Source organism: Amphibalanus amphitrite, unplaced genomic scaffold, assembly GCF_019059575.1.
Source record: "Amphibalanus amphitrite isolate SeventyFive unplaced genomic scaffold, NRLGWU_Aamphi_draft 001753F_arrow, whole genome shotgun sequence".
In the NCBI taxonomy this organism is placed as follows: domain Eukaryota; kingdom Metazoa; phylum Arthropoda; class Thecostraca; order Balanomorpha; family Balanidae; genus Amphibalanus; species Amphibalanus amphitrite.
This window is the reverse complement of record NW_024883246.1, coordinates 29,216-43,551: the sequence shown is the minus strand read 5'-3', so window position 1 is coordinate 43,551 and position 14,336 is coordinate 29,216. Positions and strand designations below refer to the sequence as shown.

Here is a 14,336-nt window from a genome sequence, read left to right as displayed (position 1 = left end):
CTTTACGGGGCGCGGGTTAATCACAATATTACTTTTCAAATCCATTAACGCATGCACCTGGGATTTTTCTAGAAGGATGACGTGTGTTATTACAAGAAATCTGATCAGAAAGGTCATGACTCACTGACTCACGGTGAAATCAGCTATTCTACCGCGGCGTATCCAGTTCCCGGTAAGTGGCGCAGAATAGTACACAGTGGAGAATCGATCGGCCCGCCCATGTCGTCTGTCGGCGGGGCTGCAGTTCCAGCAGGTAACGATCCGCCGGTTCCGGGGACCAATCGACGCTGTGTACCGTGTCACCCGCCAGTGTCGACCGACGGCCACCGCGTGCGCCCCCGTTGTCGGCCGGCGGCACCTGTCCGATCGATAATGGTGCATTCCGGACCGGCGGACCGCCGCGGCATCCAGTCGGGTGGCGGGGCCGGCAGGGGATCGGCGACCAGCGGGAGGGCCAGGACCTGTGGCGAGACGACACCTGGAGACGCGGGCACGTCGGAGGAAACAACTTCAGCAGTGGCCCTGTTGCTTTATAACTGCAGTGTTTCATCCAGCTACAGGTCGAGGGGTTTCGTCGACCGGACGATCGATTAGCTGAAAAGTGATCTCTTCCGTCGATATTCATCGACGGCAATCAAAGAATTCAGGGGCTTTGACCTGATCCTTGTCATACAAGATACCTCCCAGTGTTCTTCAAGAGTGAAGCGCTTCCATGGTGCCGTATCGGTGACGGCGGTGGTGTCCGGTCCTTAGCGGCACGTGGTGTGTGGGTTTTTGCGATCGACGTCTTGAGCAGGAGCTCGGCACAGCTGATATGGGCTGTGGCGGGTCCAAGGCGGTCGCCGCCGTACAGCCGCTCACCGATGAAGTTCTTGAGGTCACAAAGTTCGACCAGCATAAAGGTACGATGTGACGAGCAATGATGAGTTATGCCTTTCCAAAGTATGTGTTAGTGAATTCATAATTCGTCTCTAGGAGGCCCGATTTTCCAGTTACCGTGTCGCCAAACCTTATTTAACCCAAGCTGTGGTAAGCATGCAAGGCTCACACACACTCCCAGCCTTTAACCCGGCCGGGCCCGGAGATCCCAGCCACAGCAGCCCGGGAGGGGGGGGGGGGGGACGTTTTTCGCCTCCCCTTGTCAACTCCGTAAATAAGGCAGCTACGTAAACAAAAGCGGTACCAAATGAAAGGTCTCTACGAGGTGATTCTACAGCACCTAACATTTTTGACCTCAGGTCGACGTTCAAGGTCAGAGGTCGAGGTCAAAGGCAAAAACCGGCAAATGTGTAGTGATCTCAAAGTGAGCGTTCTAGAGGACGGCAGGATGCATACAACCCACTAAAAATGGGTATTAAACGAAAGAAGAGAAACGGAGGATTCCGAAAAATATGCTACAAATCAAAGTTCAAGGTCAAGGTCGTGCTTGAAATTGACCTCAAACTTTTCAATTTTTCGAACATCTTGTGTACTAAATTTCAAGATGTTTTGAAAAGTTTTGAGGCTTACAAGGTCCCTATTTGTGGTTCATCTTGCGGGACAAGGCTGCTCCAAAGTCATGGTCACGAAAGAGTATCCTTGATAGAGGCTATTTCACTGATTCAAGCTATAATAATAATTATAATAATAATAATTAAGATAATTTTGCCATCCGGAGGCTCTAAATTAACGCTTAGAGGAAAATGGATGCCAGATTCGTGATCAGTGGCTACGAATCCATTATAATAGACCTTTATGTGTCAAGGTCAACCAAAGGTCATTCGAGGTCACATGAAGTCAACAAAACCTTTTCAGTTTTCCAAACAAAACATATATCATTCGACGCGGCTTGTCAAGGCGAAAAAAGCATTTTGTTGAAGTTATTTGCGAAAAACCCAAATCCCAGGCTCGGATTCATTAACCTGACCTCTAACCTCAGGTCGCCAAAACTATTTTTCTATTTTTTGCTAGGTCAGCTCGTAATTCGTCTTTATCTCTAAAACGCTATTTTTAGCAGCTATTTGAGGTTCACGTCAATTGATTGATAGGAAATTGATTGACCGTAGTTACCCCATTCGCCACCAGAGGTGAATGGAGTACATATGATAGGATAAAAGGTTCTGAAAGTTTCGTTTTCCTATTCCGTAAGCGTTCGGGAGCTACCACCAATATTCTCCGGGGGGGGGGGGATTAAACGTCCGCGAGGATTAAAGCGGAGGTCCGTCATTTTTCATGATCTAAGGCCAACTTTCATGGAACATAGATAACCTACCTAGTACTTACCTGGTGGGCTCATTTCCCTAGGAGCATGATGAACTAAGTTGACAGACATCCAAAGCACCGGGTAGGTGTTATTTGATTTTTAGAAATAAAAATCACAAATGAATTCAGTGAACATACATTCACTATAAGAATAGATATAACATAAAAAGTCGACGTTAAAGTTTGGTGTTAGAGGTACAAATATGATACGTTCAACTGTTCATGAAGCTTTAAAAAATGGCATCACTTCAATGATTTTCCGACATTGCCTGATACTGATAATTCCCAGCCTGATTAAGAATCGACCATCTAACTAATTTGACAACACGAACGTTTCCAGTCAAAGGTAACAATGACACATAATTTGATAGTGATGTTTCCCCGTTACGACCGTGCAATCTATAGTGAACATTCGGAGCGACGCGCCACTCTGGTTCGTGACAAACTCTCGCCGCATGTAAATTAAACTCAAACGGCAATCGTTTGACCAGCACGCGACAGCCCTCTGTTCGATGCAGTCAACATTGTACCAACTTACGAGTACACCATGAGGATGTTTATAATTAATGTGTCTCCTAAAAGTTACACGGAGTCCCGGGTGTCAGGTAGGATAAGGGTGACAAGTAGGACGGGTATATAATGCAATTACAGAATAAGCTACGCATACTCGTACCTATAGATAGACAGTTGCATGTAACAGCGTTGTTGACCTTTTTCCATCTGACGGAGCGATTGAAAGTGATTGTACCTGACAGAGCGACTGAAAGCGATTTCCCTGACGGAGTGCCCTCCATCCTTCTGTTCCAGAAAACGGTCACACGCCGGGGGAGAATGGCACCGTCGAGAACGGGTCTGCGGACGGCTCGGGCCGCGTGCCGGCCAGCGGCCAGTCGGCCGACCAGCCGGACTCCTCGAGCACGGTGGTGAAGCCGGAGAGCCCGGCCGTGCCGCTGGTCCAGGCGCCGGCCGAGCTGCAGCCCGTCAAACTACAGGGTGAGGGGACGGATAATGTTAGATCGTCCAATGGCCTCCTCACGCTGCTAGCTGTTCCGTATCTGCATCTTGTTCTAATTAAGGAAGTTATTTGGCGAAAGACTGTCTTCCTGATATGTTATGAGGTCACATGACGTCACTAAGTACGAGTATATTTGCATGTCATTTACCGCCTTTTTCCATCCCGATCTAACAAAAATGTCAGAAAATATTGAACGGTTTTCATTTAACGCTGCATTTTGTATCAAGTAACCCCAGCCCCCATTGATAGCAAATAAACCTTACCGTGTTGACATGTCTTTTAAAAAATGACCGTGTTCGATATTTTCTGCAGCCAATGGTTCGTCAGCAGTAGCATTTGAAATACCGTTGGAGCCGGGCGAGAGTCTCATACAGCGACACCCGCCGAAGCGGTTCACGCGGCTGGAGGACAATCAGCTGACACTGGAGACCTTCCAAGGAAAACACGCCGGCGCCGCCGAACGACGAAACCAGGTTGGGAAGTCCAGAAATGGTGCTCACCCCGGTAGACCTGAAGTATTTCTGAGTCAGCTTGTTTATTGTACTAGTGTGTTAGCATTTTTGAGCTCGACTTGGGTGTTTTCGATCTAAGATGTTTACATGAGAGTTGACACTTACCACTCACAATGGAAAAACCGACGTATGTAGAAATTTTTTCATGGCTGGCTGCCGGCTGGGGCAAACCTTACCATAATAACCTTGCGCACGAAATACTAAGGGGAAGTTTTTATTCCAGCTAGCATATGAATGATTATCCTGCCATTTGTATAAAGACTCGATTCCGATTTATCCTTGTATGGGCGTCAGGCGACGCAATCTGGTTGTGGTCGATCGGATCTCTTGTGTCCAGATTCTGTAATTGTACCCTGTACAATTACATTATACGTTGTATAATGTACAGAGTAATACAGTGCGCGGGGCGTCCTGAGTGGACAGTAGCCCCAGCAGACAGCAAGTCACACATTTAGGTAATCATTTGGACTAAATTGCAGAGTCTAATCATCATAGTTGAGCGAATCATCGAACAAAAAAACATGCTGTTTACAGCACGCTATCCAAAGCAGTAACATGAATGCAATTTTAAGAGGCAACAATAACATTGCAACTGCCGTTTGGCTCACATATCCAGAGCCTTTAAAATGCTCACAAAAATGGGTGGATAGTGCCTCTTGACAAAATTTCATGAGTCAGCCTCATCCGATATGAGTAAAAGGCGTACCATACTTAATGAAGTAGTGTGAAACAATTTAAAGTTTTATGAGACTGTAAAGTCATATTTAAACCCAGGTATATTAATGATAATAAATCGTTTAGCGGACTGCGATAGCGATTGTTTTTTGAATCGCATTTCCCCTTTGAAGACCTGTCAATAAAGGTCGAAGTACAGGGAAAAATAGCTTCTTTACACCCAGAGTCAGTCCGCTAAACGATTTATTATCAATTTAAAGTTTGAAAATAGCCGAGTTTGACCGATAATTGACCGATGCCCTTGAAATAGACTGTCTATGATCGGATGGGTCGATCGCAATGGTGCCATCTCATTGGCTGTTAGGTTAGTGACGTAACAGAACCGTCGATATCGCGCGCCAGCACCAGTGTTTTGCGAGGCTGTCCGATGTCGTTCGCCTCCGCGCCCACCGCGTTTTAAGTGCTCGTCGTGTTCACCTGGCCCAATTTGTGCCGCTTCGTCGGCGGCACCGCCATCGCCCCAAACGGCGCTGACAACGAGCGCCCGTCACGCCAGCCACCCGCTGATCTGTCCCGTACCCTGTGTGATCCACAGCTGCTGAACAAGCGTGTGCAGAGCGCGCGCGTGCGGAACCTGCGCAGCGCCGGTCGCGCCAAGTCCAGGACCACCATGCGGTCGGATGACGAGCCGGTGAGAGACGATCAGAAGGTAACCGGTGCGCCGCAGTACTGGGATAGCCGGTACGGCGAGGCATGGAATGGGGAGGAATGATGGGAAGAGAAGTGTGTAAAAAGGAAAGGATGGAAAGAAGGGGGAGTGATGAATCTGCGTAGAGTAAGTGGCGGGCACTATGGCAACATCGAACACTCATCGTCTTGTGCTTCTTTAGGCACGAAGATCGTGCTTAATCATTTCACACTTTATACGTAATGACGTAAGACTGAAACCAAACGTTTCTGCTCCTTTAATTCCAACTCATTTCACTTTATTCATCATTGCAAAAGATCATTGCTAACATTTTTTGCTATCGGTGAATTGTTGAAAAGTGAAACTCTTGTGTAGAAAATTGGAAATCGTAAGGAAAACTCTTCACCGCCAATGACTATAATTGCTAATCACCACATGACGCCTGTCGTTGGACTTTTTCAGATCGAGGGCGGTGTGGAAGACCGCGAACAGAGCTCCGAAATGGTGGCATAAACCGCCCTCCACACAGACAATTGTATGGAGGGCTGCTCCACACCAAACGCGAGGGCTGCTGTCCACTCCGTCGCCGAAAACCATCAGGCGCTCCATTAGCGAAGAAGTACTCCGTACAGCATACGTACTGCTCCCGCACAAGCGATGAACTCATCCGTCGCTATGGCCAGACTGGGCCGCATCACTTCAGTGGCGTCGTTCAGGGTCGCGTGCAGTGCTGAACTGCTACTGAACTGACATCGAGACTGAGCAGCTTGCGTGACCTCCAGCGCTCCTCTGTCCAATGTAGTAATACTGGACACGGGACATCTGGACAAATCACACGAGGATGTGAGAATTTCGTGATTACAAGCAGTGAACGATAACGAACCTGCTGATCCTGGAAGCAGAACGGCCACTGAGATACTATGTGTACGGACATCGATGTGAAGATAATCTGCAGCAGCACAATCGGTATCCGCTGTTTGGTGGGACGACTGTTTGTTAGTAAGAATGTGGTTCCTTCCGTGGTTTATGCAGGGTTCATGTCTGTGGAGGTTTTGAGCACTGCTGTAAGGTGTGAGAAACACGGTGAAGCTATCAACATGATCGCTAATGGCGGGATTTGTATTATATTTTTTCTTCCCTCCCATGTCTTGCAATTTTGCGTAGCTGTTACAATCACTAACTAATGCAATATGCATCGATGCGCCTTTAAGCTTCCCCGGTATCGTCGCGGATGCTTAGCAAAACGGTGCATAGCGATAGCCCTAGAACATCAACAGGTTTAGCTGAAGAAGAGGGAGGAGCGCAGGCCTAAAACAATTAAACGCCAAACGGCGATGACACGTAGTAAACAAGGGCTTTCTGCAAGAGCCGGCTACACCAACTGAACTTTTGCAATTGATCACGTGTATACTAACATTGCACTCAGGATGCAGGTCATTGTTCATCGAATGTATATTTTCCAATACACTGGTTGGTCCATGATTGTTGACAATGACAGACATCATAGATGTTAGAAGGCGCGCGTAATGTCGACCTTCGTAGATGTTTGTTGAATTTTAGCATGAACATCTCAGATATCAACCATTTCCACACAAATGCTGAAACTCATTCTATTTCAGTCGTCTGGAATCAGAAGCGGGCGCCATTGGACGGCTGATCTGGTGATTGACGTGGCCGGCCAGTGTATATCCTCTATCGGACGCCCGTTGTATACACAGCTGGGAGGCCTGTGCCCGTCCAGCGTTCCCCGGAGGTCACGGAACCAGCCGGTCGGTGGCGCAACAGTTCCGCATTCGGCGCCGGTCGGAGCGCACGTGTCGTCTGTGCGTGGTGGTGGAGGCGTCTAAAGTGACATCAGGGCTCCGCCTTCCACCAGTGTGATACTTGACTTCTTCGACTCCGAGGACTGCATATTCAACCGCTGGTTCAGAACTACTTCAAACATGCGGAGGTTGTTAGTGATCTACTTGGCGGCTTTGCTTGACTGTAGTCGAGCGCGGCCATCGTCAGATTTTCTGTTTCCTGGCGAACTTCCTACTTCAATAAATCTGCCTGATGGGGTTCACGTGTCCCCGGTGAAGTTCCACATTCATCTGGAGTCGCAATCAAGGTTACGAGGAATGACCTTGGCTGAAATACAACCACCAGAAAATGATGCACACCCGGAAGGACACTCAAGAAGCGGATCAAGCGCACTGGTGTTTAGTTCATTTTCTGACGAAGCATCTGACCATTCAGAAGAAGAACAAGACGACCGTTCTCGAACAGAGACCCACAGTCCTGGCCGTGACCTAGTGGAAGCATCTAGACCTGATCATGGTGATCGGTCGTCAGCTCACAAGACTCAGTGGCATGAAGAGACACTTCTTGACGTGCCCAATGCCGACAGAACTGTTGAACCAGGCCTTGCACATGTTGTCCCGTCGGATCGCCATAGGCATTCAGACAGTCTCCTGCCCACCCACCCAGCGAGCCTTGCAGCGGGAGTGGCTGTCCGGACGGGGGCGGGTCGGGCTCTCACCGCCGGCAGTGTCATCTTCCCCGACTCGTTCGGCGTGGACACCAGAGCGGTGCAGCCGCTGCCCTCCTGTGACGGGAGGACGGTGTCTGCCACCGACCCCGTGACCGGTCGGTGTCGGATGCTGGCGCTGGCCGGGGACTGCCCCGACGGACACCTGTTCCTGCTCTCGCCGGAGGGCACAGACGCCGGCTGTCGGCCGCTGCCCTGTCCCGAGGACCAGCTGATGGTCGGCGACGCGTGTCTGTCCGCGGAGGACCCCACCGCCTGTCCGCCCGGCAGGGTTCTTGTGCGGGACGAGCGCGGCCGGGGCCGGTGCGACTGTGGCGCGGGCCGGGTGCTCTGGCCGGCGGACGGCCGCTGTTACCCGGCGCTCAGCCAGGGGCCGTGCCCGGTGGGCCAGTACCTGACGGCGCCGCTGGACGAGTCCCGGCCGCGCTGCGCCGACAACCCGTGCGTGCTGGACGGCAGCTGGCTGCTGCTGCAGCCGCCGGCCGTCGGCTGCTTCCAGCTGCTCAGCCCCGCGGACGGCTGCGAGTCGCAGCAGATGCTGACGCTCCGCGACGGACAGCTGGTCTGCGACCCGGGCTCGCTCACACTGCGGAGCATCTTCGACCTGCCCAGTGTCCGGTGCGGCGAGAACGAACTGATGGATTACGGCGGCCGGTGCAGGGACCCGCTCAGGCACGGGTTCAGACAATAGTGGCGTCCGCATATCGGATTGCGGTGCGAACCACATGTAGTACCTGCTTCGTGGAGTGCGGTGATGTGTTTGCGGTGCAAGGATCAGATGAGAATCGATACACTGCATGATGATATGAACTGTAAAATGTACGCTGATCTTTACAAAATTCTCTGCCACGCAAGCTGACATGAACTAAGGTATCTGTTTTGCCTCCCCGTCTCTAGCCGGCAACATTCTCAATGCCCCTGGGAAGTCCAACGTAGAAGGCATGCCGGGGAAGTATCGCCACAGCTCATCTTATAAAAATAATTCATCACTTTACTGTGCGATCAGTCGAAGAGCCTGCCTACAGTCCGCAGACCTCTCTAGGATTAACCACACAGGCTTAAAAATACACGCAAGCTGTAGGCATAATGTATATGACCGAGACTGGGAAAAATCCTATGGCTAAGAAAGCATCTTTATTCTTAATCTTTTCGTTTATTATTTTCCACCAAGTGGAGGCGTTAAATATGGTATGATCAGATTACACGAACCGCTCGGCGCTGATGATGAAGTGAATTTAATTTCATTCATTTTCTCGGCTCAGCTCAGCGCCTTCATCATCTCTAATATCTTCGTATAATAGGGCTGCAGCTCGGTGTAGATGCCGGGTTTCCCGACGGCGCCGCAGACGTCACTGCCGGTGGCCACGATGCCCACCACCTGCCACGAGCCGTCTGCTGCCGGGCACACCAGGCCGCCGCCCGAGTCGCCGCTGCACGAGTCCACGCCGCCGGCCACGAACCCGGCGCACACCATCTTCTCGGGCACGAACTGCGGCCCGTACACCTCCAGCGCGCTGCAGTAGTCGTCCGAGACGATGGGCACCTGGGCGCCGCGCAGCCGGGACGGCGTGGTCCGCGTGCCTGGCACCGTGATGCCCCAGCCGGAGATGACACAGGGGGTGCCGGACGCCGGCGGCCGGTCCTCGGGCCGAATCAGGCACGCCGGACGCACCTGAGGGAGGGGTGGGGTGTCAATGACCGACGTCAGTGCACGTGTATTTAATGGCTCTAAGCCAAGGTGAATGCTAAGGGACGGTGGTTACCAAGCAGGGATGGGATAGAGTTCTAACGGTAACGTCGGCGGAAGCCGGTTAAGCTAAGAGTCGGTAAATATAAATTAAGGTAGTGAATAACTTAGCGAGACATCATACTTGAAAACTTTGGGGCCGTACTCACTGCTCAGCAAAGGAAAACCCTCTTTGACATTTTATGCAACACCAATTTGTCTTGTACACATGATCTGGCAATTACCTATCAAATATGTCGTCACAGCTAACATCCATGTGGACAACAGTTCACACATTGTTATCACAACTGATTTGCATGACTCGCACGTTCGCGAACCCCCAGACCCATCGTTTTCCGTCGGCGACGCCCTTGGCTGTCTGACCTCGGCGGAGAAGGAGATGGCAGGCCGGTTGGAGAGGTCCAGCAGCACCACGGCCAAGTCGCCGACCTTGGTGCCGTTCGACAGGTAGTCCGGCACGTTCAGCTTCTCCCGGACGCCGAACACCCGCTCGGTGTTCTCCTTTACGCGCAAGTCGTACTCTCCGACCACCACCTGACGAAAAACAAAATAATGTGACAGCGTCCTAACCTAAGAAATAATCCATTCCATATAAAACGCTGTCACAAAATGCAGACATAAATACGATGCAATAAAGTGTCTCAGCCTCGCGTTATCGTGACATCCAAGCTAATGACCTTTATATAAGATATAAAGGAAGTGTCTTTATATAAGAAGACACTTGTAAAACGATTCAGTCCGCAGATGGCCGTCTAGGGCAAATTCATCCGCCATAAGACAAAAATAATGATAAGTACTACTATCCATGCTAATATGTGATCACCCATTTCTACCAGAGATTAGGGCACACACAATGGCCACTGGCCAGTTTCAACTACCACCTGCATCCATTCCACCCACCTCATACTCGGAGTTGGCCTTGGTCATGCAGTGAGCAGCCGTGAGCACGAACCGCTCACTGACGATGACCCCTCCGCAGTAATGCACCCAGGAGCCCAGCTTCCTGTCGAAGGTGCGGATCTGCGCCTGCCAGGGGAACTCGCCGCGCAGCGCCGACTCGCCGCCGAAGAGCCGGTCGACCAGGGCGACCTCGGTGCGCTGCGCCTGTCGGCGGCCGCAGGTGGGGTGGCGCGGCAGCAGCAGGCGCGCCGGGTCGCCGGCGGGCCGCGTCAGCTGCAGCTGCGTCCGCAGCTCCACGGTGGCCGCCGTGCTGCGGTACAGCACGAAGTCGGCGCGCCGCACCGTCGCCAGTCCGCACGCCTGGCAGCCGATGCGGCAGCGGCTGCTGTACAGCGGCCGGCCCAGAGACTTCTGGTGGTCCTGCTGAAACACCAGGCCGCGGGGTGTTAGCATTGTGGCACTGGAGCACCCTAAAGACTGAACGTATCGGGGCGCCACGAGAAGACGTGTAACGACTGAGGCATTTAGCCATGGTTGACTTTTTTCTTGAGATGTTGAGCGTGACAAATGCAATGGTCTAACTCTACCGTCTAGTGTGACAGCGAAAGGCCGTCGAGTACTTCGTTTTAAGCTTTAAAGGGTAGTTCGATGATGCTGCTCAAAATAAGTCAGGTGCTGTCTGACGGTTTACACCGACTTAGAGTGTCTATCCAGTTGACTTTCAGCAGCTATCACCTCCACCACTCCCACTGGCGCCTACCGTGACGCCGGCGAAGGGGTCGGCGTCGCCGCTGGTGTTGGAGTAGCTGAACACCTGACACTGGTGCGGGTGGAAGAAGCAGTAGGCGGCGCACGTCTCCAGACTGACGCCGTGGATCACCAGCTCCCAGGCGGTGATGTCCGTGCCGGCGATCGGCTGGTAGGAGCGCACGATGTCACCGCAGTGGCTCTCGTCCGCGCCGTCAAAGCAGTCATGCCGCTGGTCGCAGACGAAGCCGAACGGCTGGCAGCTGGTGTCCGGACAGCCGGGCAGCCGCTCGGTTAGCGGGTCGCAGTCGGCCTCGCCGCAGCGCAGACACGTGGCCCGGCGCTCGGTGCAGTGGAACAGGTCGCCGCAGCAGGTCGCCGAGAAGATGTCGTGCTCGTCGCGCGGCCACAGCTCCAGGAACAGGGAGCCGCCCTGCGTGCGCCGCAGGCTGCTGTCCCTGGGACAGGCCTGGGCGCCGGCGGCGTCTGGAACGGGGCGCGACCAGCGGCCGTCAGCTCATCAGCTGTAAGATATGACCTGGGGCAATAGGGCAATCATCGTCCGGCACTAGACGCTACCCTGTGAAGCTGTAAATTTCCCGTGCTCAGCCGAGACGCTTGTCTGTGACGTTTACCGCCCGCCAAACGAAACGTTCGTGACATATTTACCGACCGCCTCACGATATACAAAGCTGCGACGTTTACAGACCCTACCAACCCCAGACAAGACGCTATTCTGCGACATTCACTCTGCCGTCCAAAGGCAAAAACGCATATGTCGGGTCACGACCTGACCCGACATATGCGTTTTTGCCTTTGGACGGCAGCACTGTCCGCCATCTGTCCTCTAGCCTCAGCACCAGCCCAGGCTTATCTTTGATCACGTCACGATCACGATCACGTCGCCATGCCTGGGCCGGCGGTCACCCCTCCAGGCAACTGGTGGATGGTCATCTCCAGTAGCAGCATAGCCCTCTTGGTCGTTATCCCTGGATGATGAGCGAGACATTCCAGTCCCGAGAAAATGGGCTCATGATCACCATGCGACATATCAGCTGGTGGTTGACTCAACAACCCAATATGCAACAAAACACAACTTACCGTCCACTACACAGGATGCTGCTCCCTTGCCAACGACCTTACGACCTTGTTAGTGATATCGCGAATTCGCGTGACCTTTTGAGAGTAAATTGATTTGGAAGAAGAAACTCCAGGTCCAGTCCAGACTTTTGGTGCCATTTTCAGCGCTCTAGCTCCACTGGACGGGCCACAATCTGCTGTGCAAATTTGAGGCCCGTGACCTTTGTTGACATCTTATGTCAACCGTCTATAATGGTGCCGCCGAATAGTTTAGGGCACGTATTTTCAACCTTAATGATGGCTTTGCTTCATGCAAGTAGCAAACTGATCTAAGGAACTTCGAATCTGGACCAACTCTCGACTGAATATGAGCTGTTTTGACGCCTGACGGACATAATTGGAGCAGTCATCATACCGGCTGCAGCATTCGACATATCTTTTTAATTAAAAGGCCACAAAATAAATATTGCATCATATCGATCATGACGAAAACATCGAATATTTCTGCGAATGCGTGTAGGCGGACAATACCAAAGTGGAAAAGAAGGAATAGATAAATAAGAATACAGCTGACAGTGACAACCAGTAGGGAAGTACTCACTTAACCTGTTTTCCTAGATGCACACCGCCGGATAAGTCACACACTTATTACACAGCTCGTCCTCTCACATAACGCACCTCGTCCTCTTACATTACGCACCTCGTCCACTTACACTGGACCAGGCCGGCGGCGGTGCAGAACAGCGCTACCCACCGAAGGCACACGCCATCCATCCTCCACGGCACTGGCAGCGGTGGCCCACTGCGACCCGACTGCGGCGCCCCGCGCCGCTGACGTCTGCCGACGGCGCACTCTGCGCCAGAGCGACAGGTTTGTGGCCAAAAAATGATGGACGTAGTGGGTAGTGGCGGATCCAGGGACAGCAGTTGTTGGATTCGTTATAGCCTACCCAAATCGCGATCGATGAAAGTTTGTCGTTTCTTTTGCATCTCAAAAAGCAATTATATACGAAAAGCTTGCATTTGAGTTGATAGGAAGCTACTACTCACACCGAAGCCCCAGTGAGCTATTCTCAGGACAGGACTATGATTTCTTATTATGGAATATGAAGTTGGTATGTAAGGCCGCTCACACACTCCAAAGCTGCCTATCTGGATCGAACAACAGCGTTTATAGGAACGCTAAATGTATCTTGTCTTCGCCAAACGTGCATTGTCCGTTCTATCACGCGATAGGATGAAATGCCAGCTGCTATGGGAAATTCCAGATATGATCCGTCCACCGGACCACGGCGATGACGTGCTATAGGCATGACGTAGTCGCTTCGGAGAATAAAGCAGGGAAATAGTTGTAATGGGTGATTGTGGTTCTGACTCTTAACTTCGGTTAAAGCAGGTCAGGTCATGGCTATCTGGCAGCACGCCCGATATCCTCAGCAGGTATTTCACCTCTACCAGCATGGGCTCAAAAACTACTTTCCAAATAGGGGAAAGTGGGGTAAGACGGGCACCTTAACTTTGGAGCCATTTTTCGGCCGGTTAGAAACATCATAGAAACGGGAAACTGAGTGAAAACCTTTTACAGACATTTTACTTCCATTTGCCAGAAGATGAGACTTAGACCTGACTCAACAAATAAACTGCAGCTATTTTTGCAAAACCTTGCAAAAACCCATCTTACCCCACTCCATGGGGTAAGACGGTCACATGGGTAGGGCAAGACGGCCAGCTTCTTTCACCGACCAGCACAGCTCGCAGCAAATGCCCGAGATTAGCCGCATTGATACAGTCGCTCGTTGGTCTCAAGTGCTTCGGAAATGGCAGTATACGAGATTCGTGCAGAAGGCGTATACTCGTATATAGGCCCTAGTTCAGAAGCCATGTAGAGCCGTTTTTCACATTCATTATTCGAGAATAAACTGTGCCGAAGGAATATTGCTAACATGTCTGTGAGTATCGGAATCGAACATATTCTTATCAGAAATGCTTCTTTTTTCCTACAGCAACAAAAATATTTTTACCATTACAGACCCATCGGATTCATAGTTGCCTACTTCAATTCAATGAATGCCAAATTCTGAATCAGCACCGTAAGCTATCCGTAAGAATCTTGAGCTATCCTACAATATTGTAAAACGTACAAAAGCCAACCGAGGGCACCAAAGCTCGATGACCTTGACCTTGATGATCTTGGCACCAAA

General features: G+C 51.4%; 2 protein-coding genes across 4 annotated transcripts; one reads left to right on the top strand and one right to left on the bottom strand.

Moving 5' to 3' along the window:
• Positions 1-409: 409 nt before the first annotated feature.
• LOC122374995 lies at positions 410-6,613 on the top strand. 2 transcript variants are annotated; one of them, XM_043354123.1, is made up of 5 exons: positions 410-902; positions 3,049-3,234; positions 3,569-3,729; positions 5,039-5,134; positions 5,594-6,613. In XM_043354123.1, exons 1-5 carry the CDS (start codon positions 815-817, stop codon positions 5,642-5,644), a joined length of 582 nt encoding a protein of 193 aa, XP_043210058.1. In that variant the 5' UTR covers positions 410-814; the 3' UTR covers positions 5,645-6,613. The 2 variants fall into 2 exon arrangements, with proteins under 2 accessions (XP_043210058.1, XP_043210057.1); XM_043354122.1 differs by having other exon boundaries at positions 675-902; positions 5,039-5,152.
• Positions 6,614-8,792: 2,179 nt separating this feature from the next.
• Positions 8,793-12,942, bottom strand: LOC122374994 (serine protease svh-1-like). 2 transcript variants are annotated; one of them, XM_043354121.1, is made up of 5 exons: positions 12,849-12,942; positions 11,069-11,541; positions 10,309-10,728; positions 9,772-9,942; positions 8,793-9,333 (listed from the first exon to the last, which is right to left on the bottom strand). In XM_043354121.1, the coding sequence occupies exons 1-5, from the start codon at positions 12,907-12,909 to the stop codon at positions 8,920-8,922; spliced, it is 1,539 nt and encodes a 512-aa protein (XP_043210056.1). In that variant the 5' UTR covers positions 12,910-12,942; the 3' UTR covers positions 8,793-8,919. The 2 variants fall into 2 exon arrangements, with proteins under 2 accessions (XP_043210056.1, XP_043210055.1); XM_043354120.1 differs by having other exon boundaries at positions 10,309-10,731; positions 12,849-12,938.
• Positions 12,943-14,336: the final 1,394 nt, after the last annotated feature.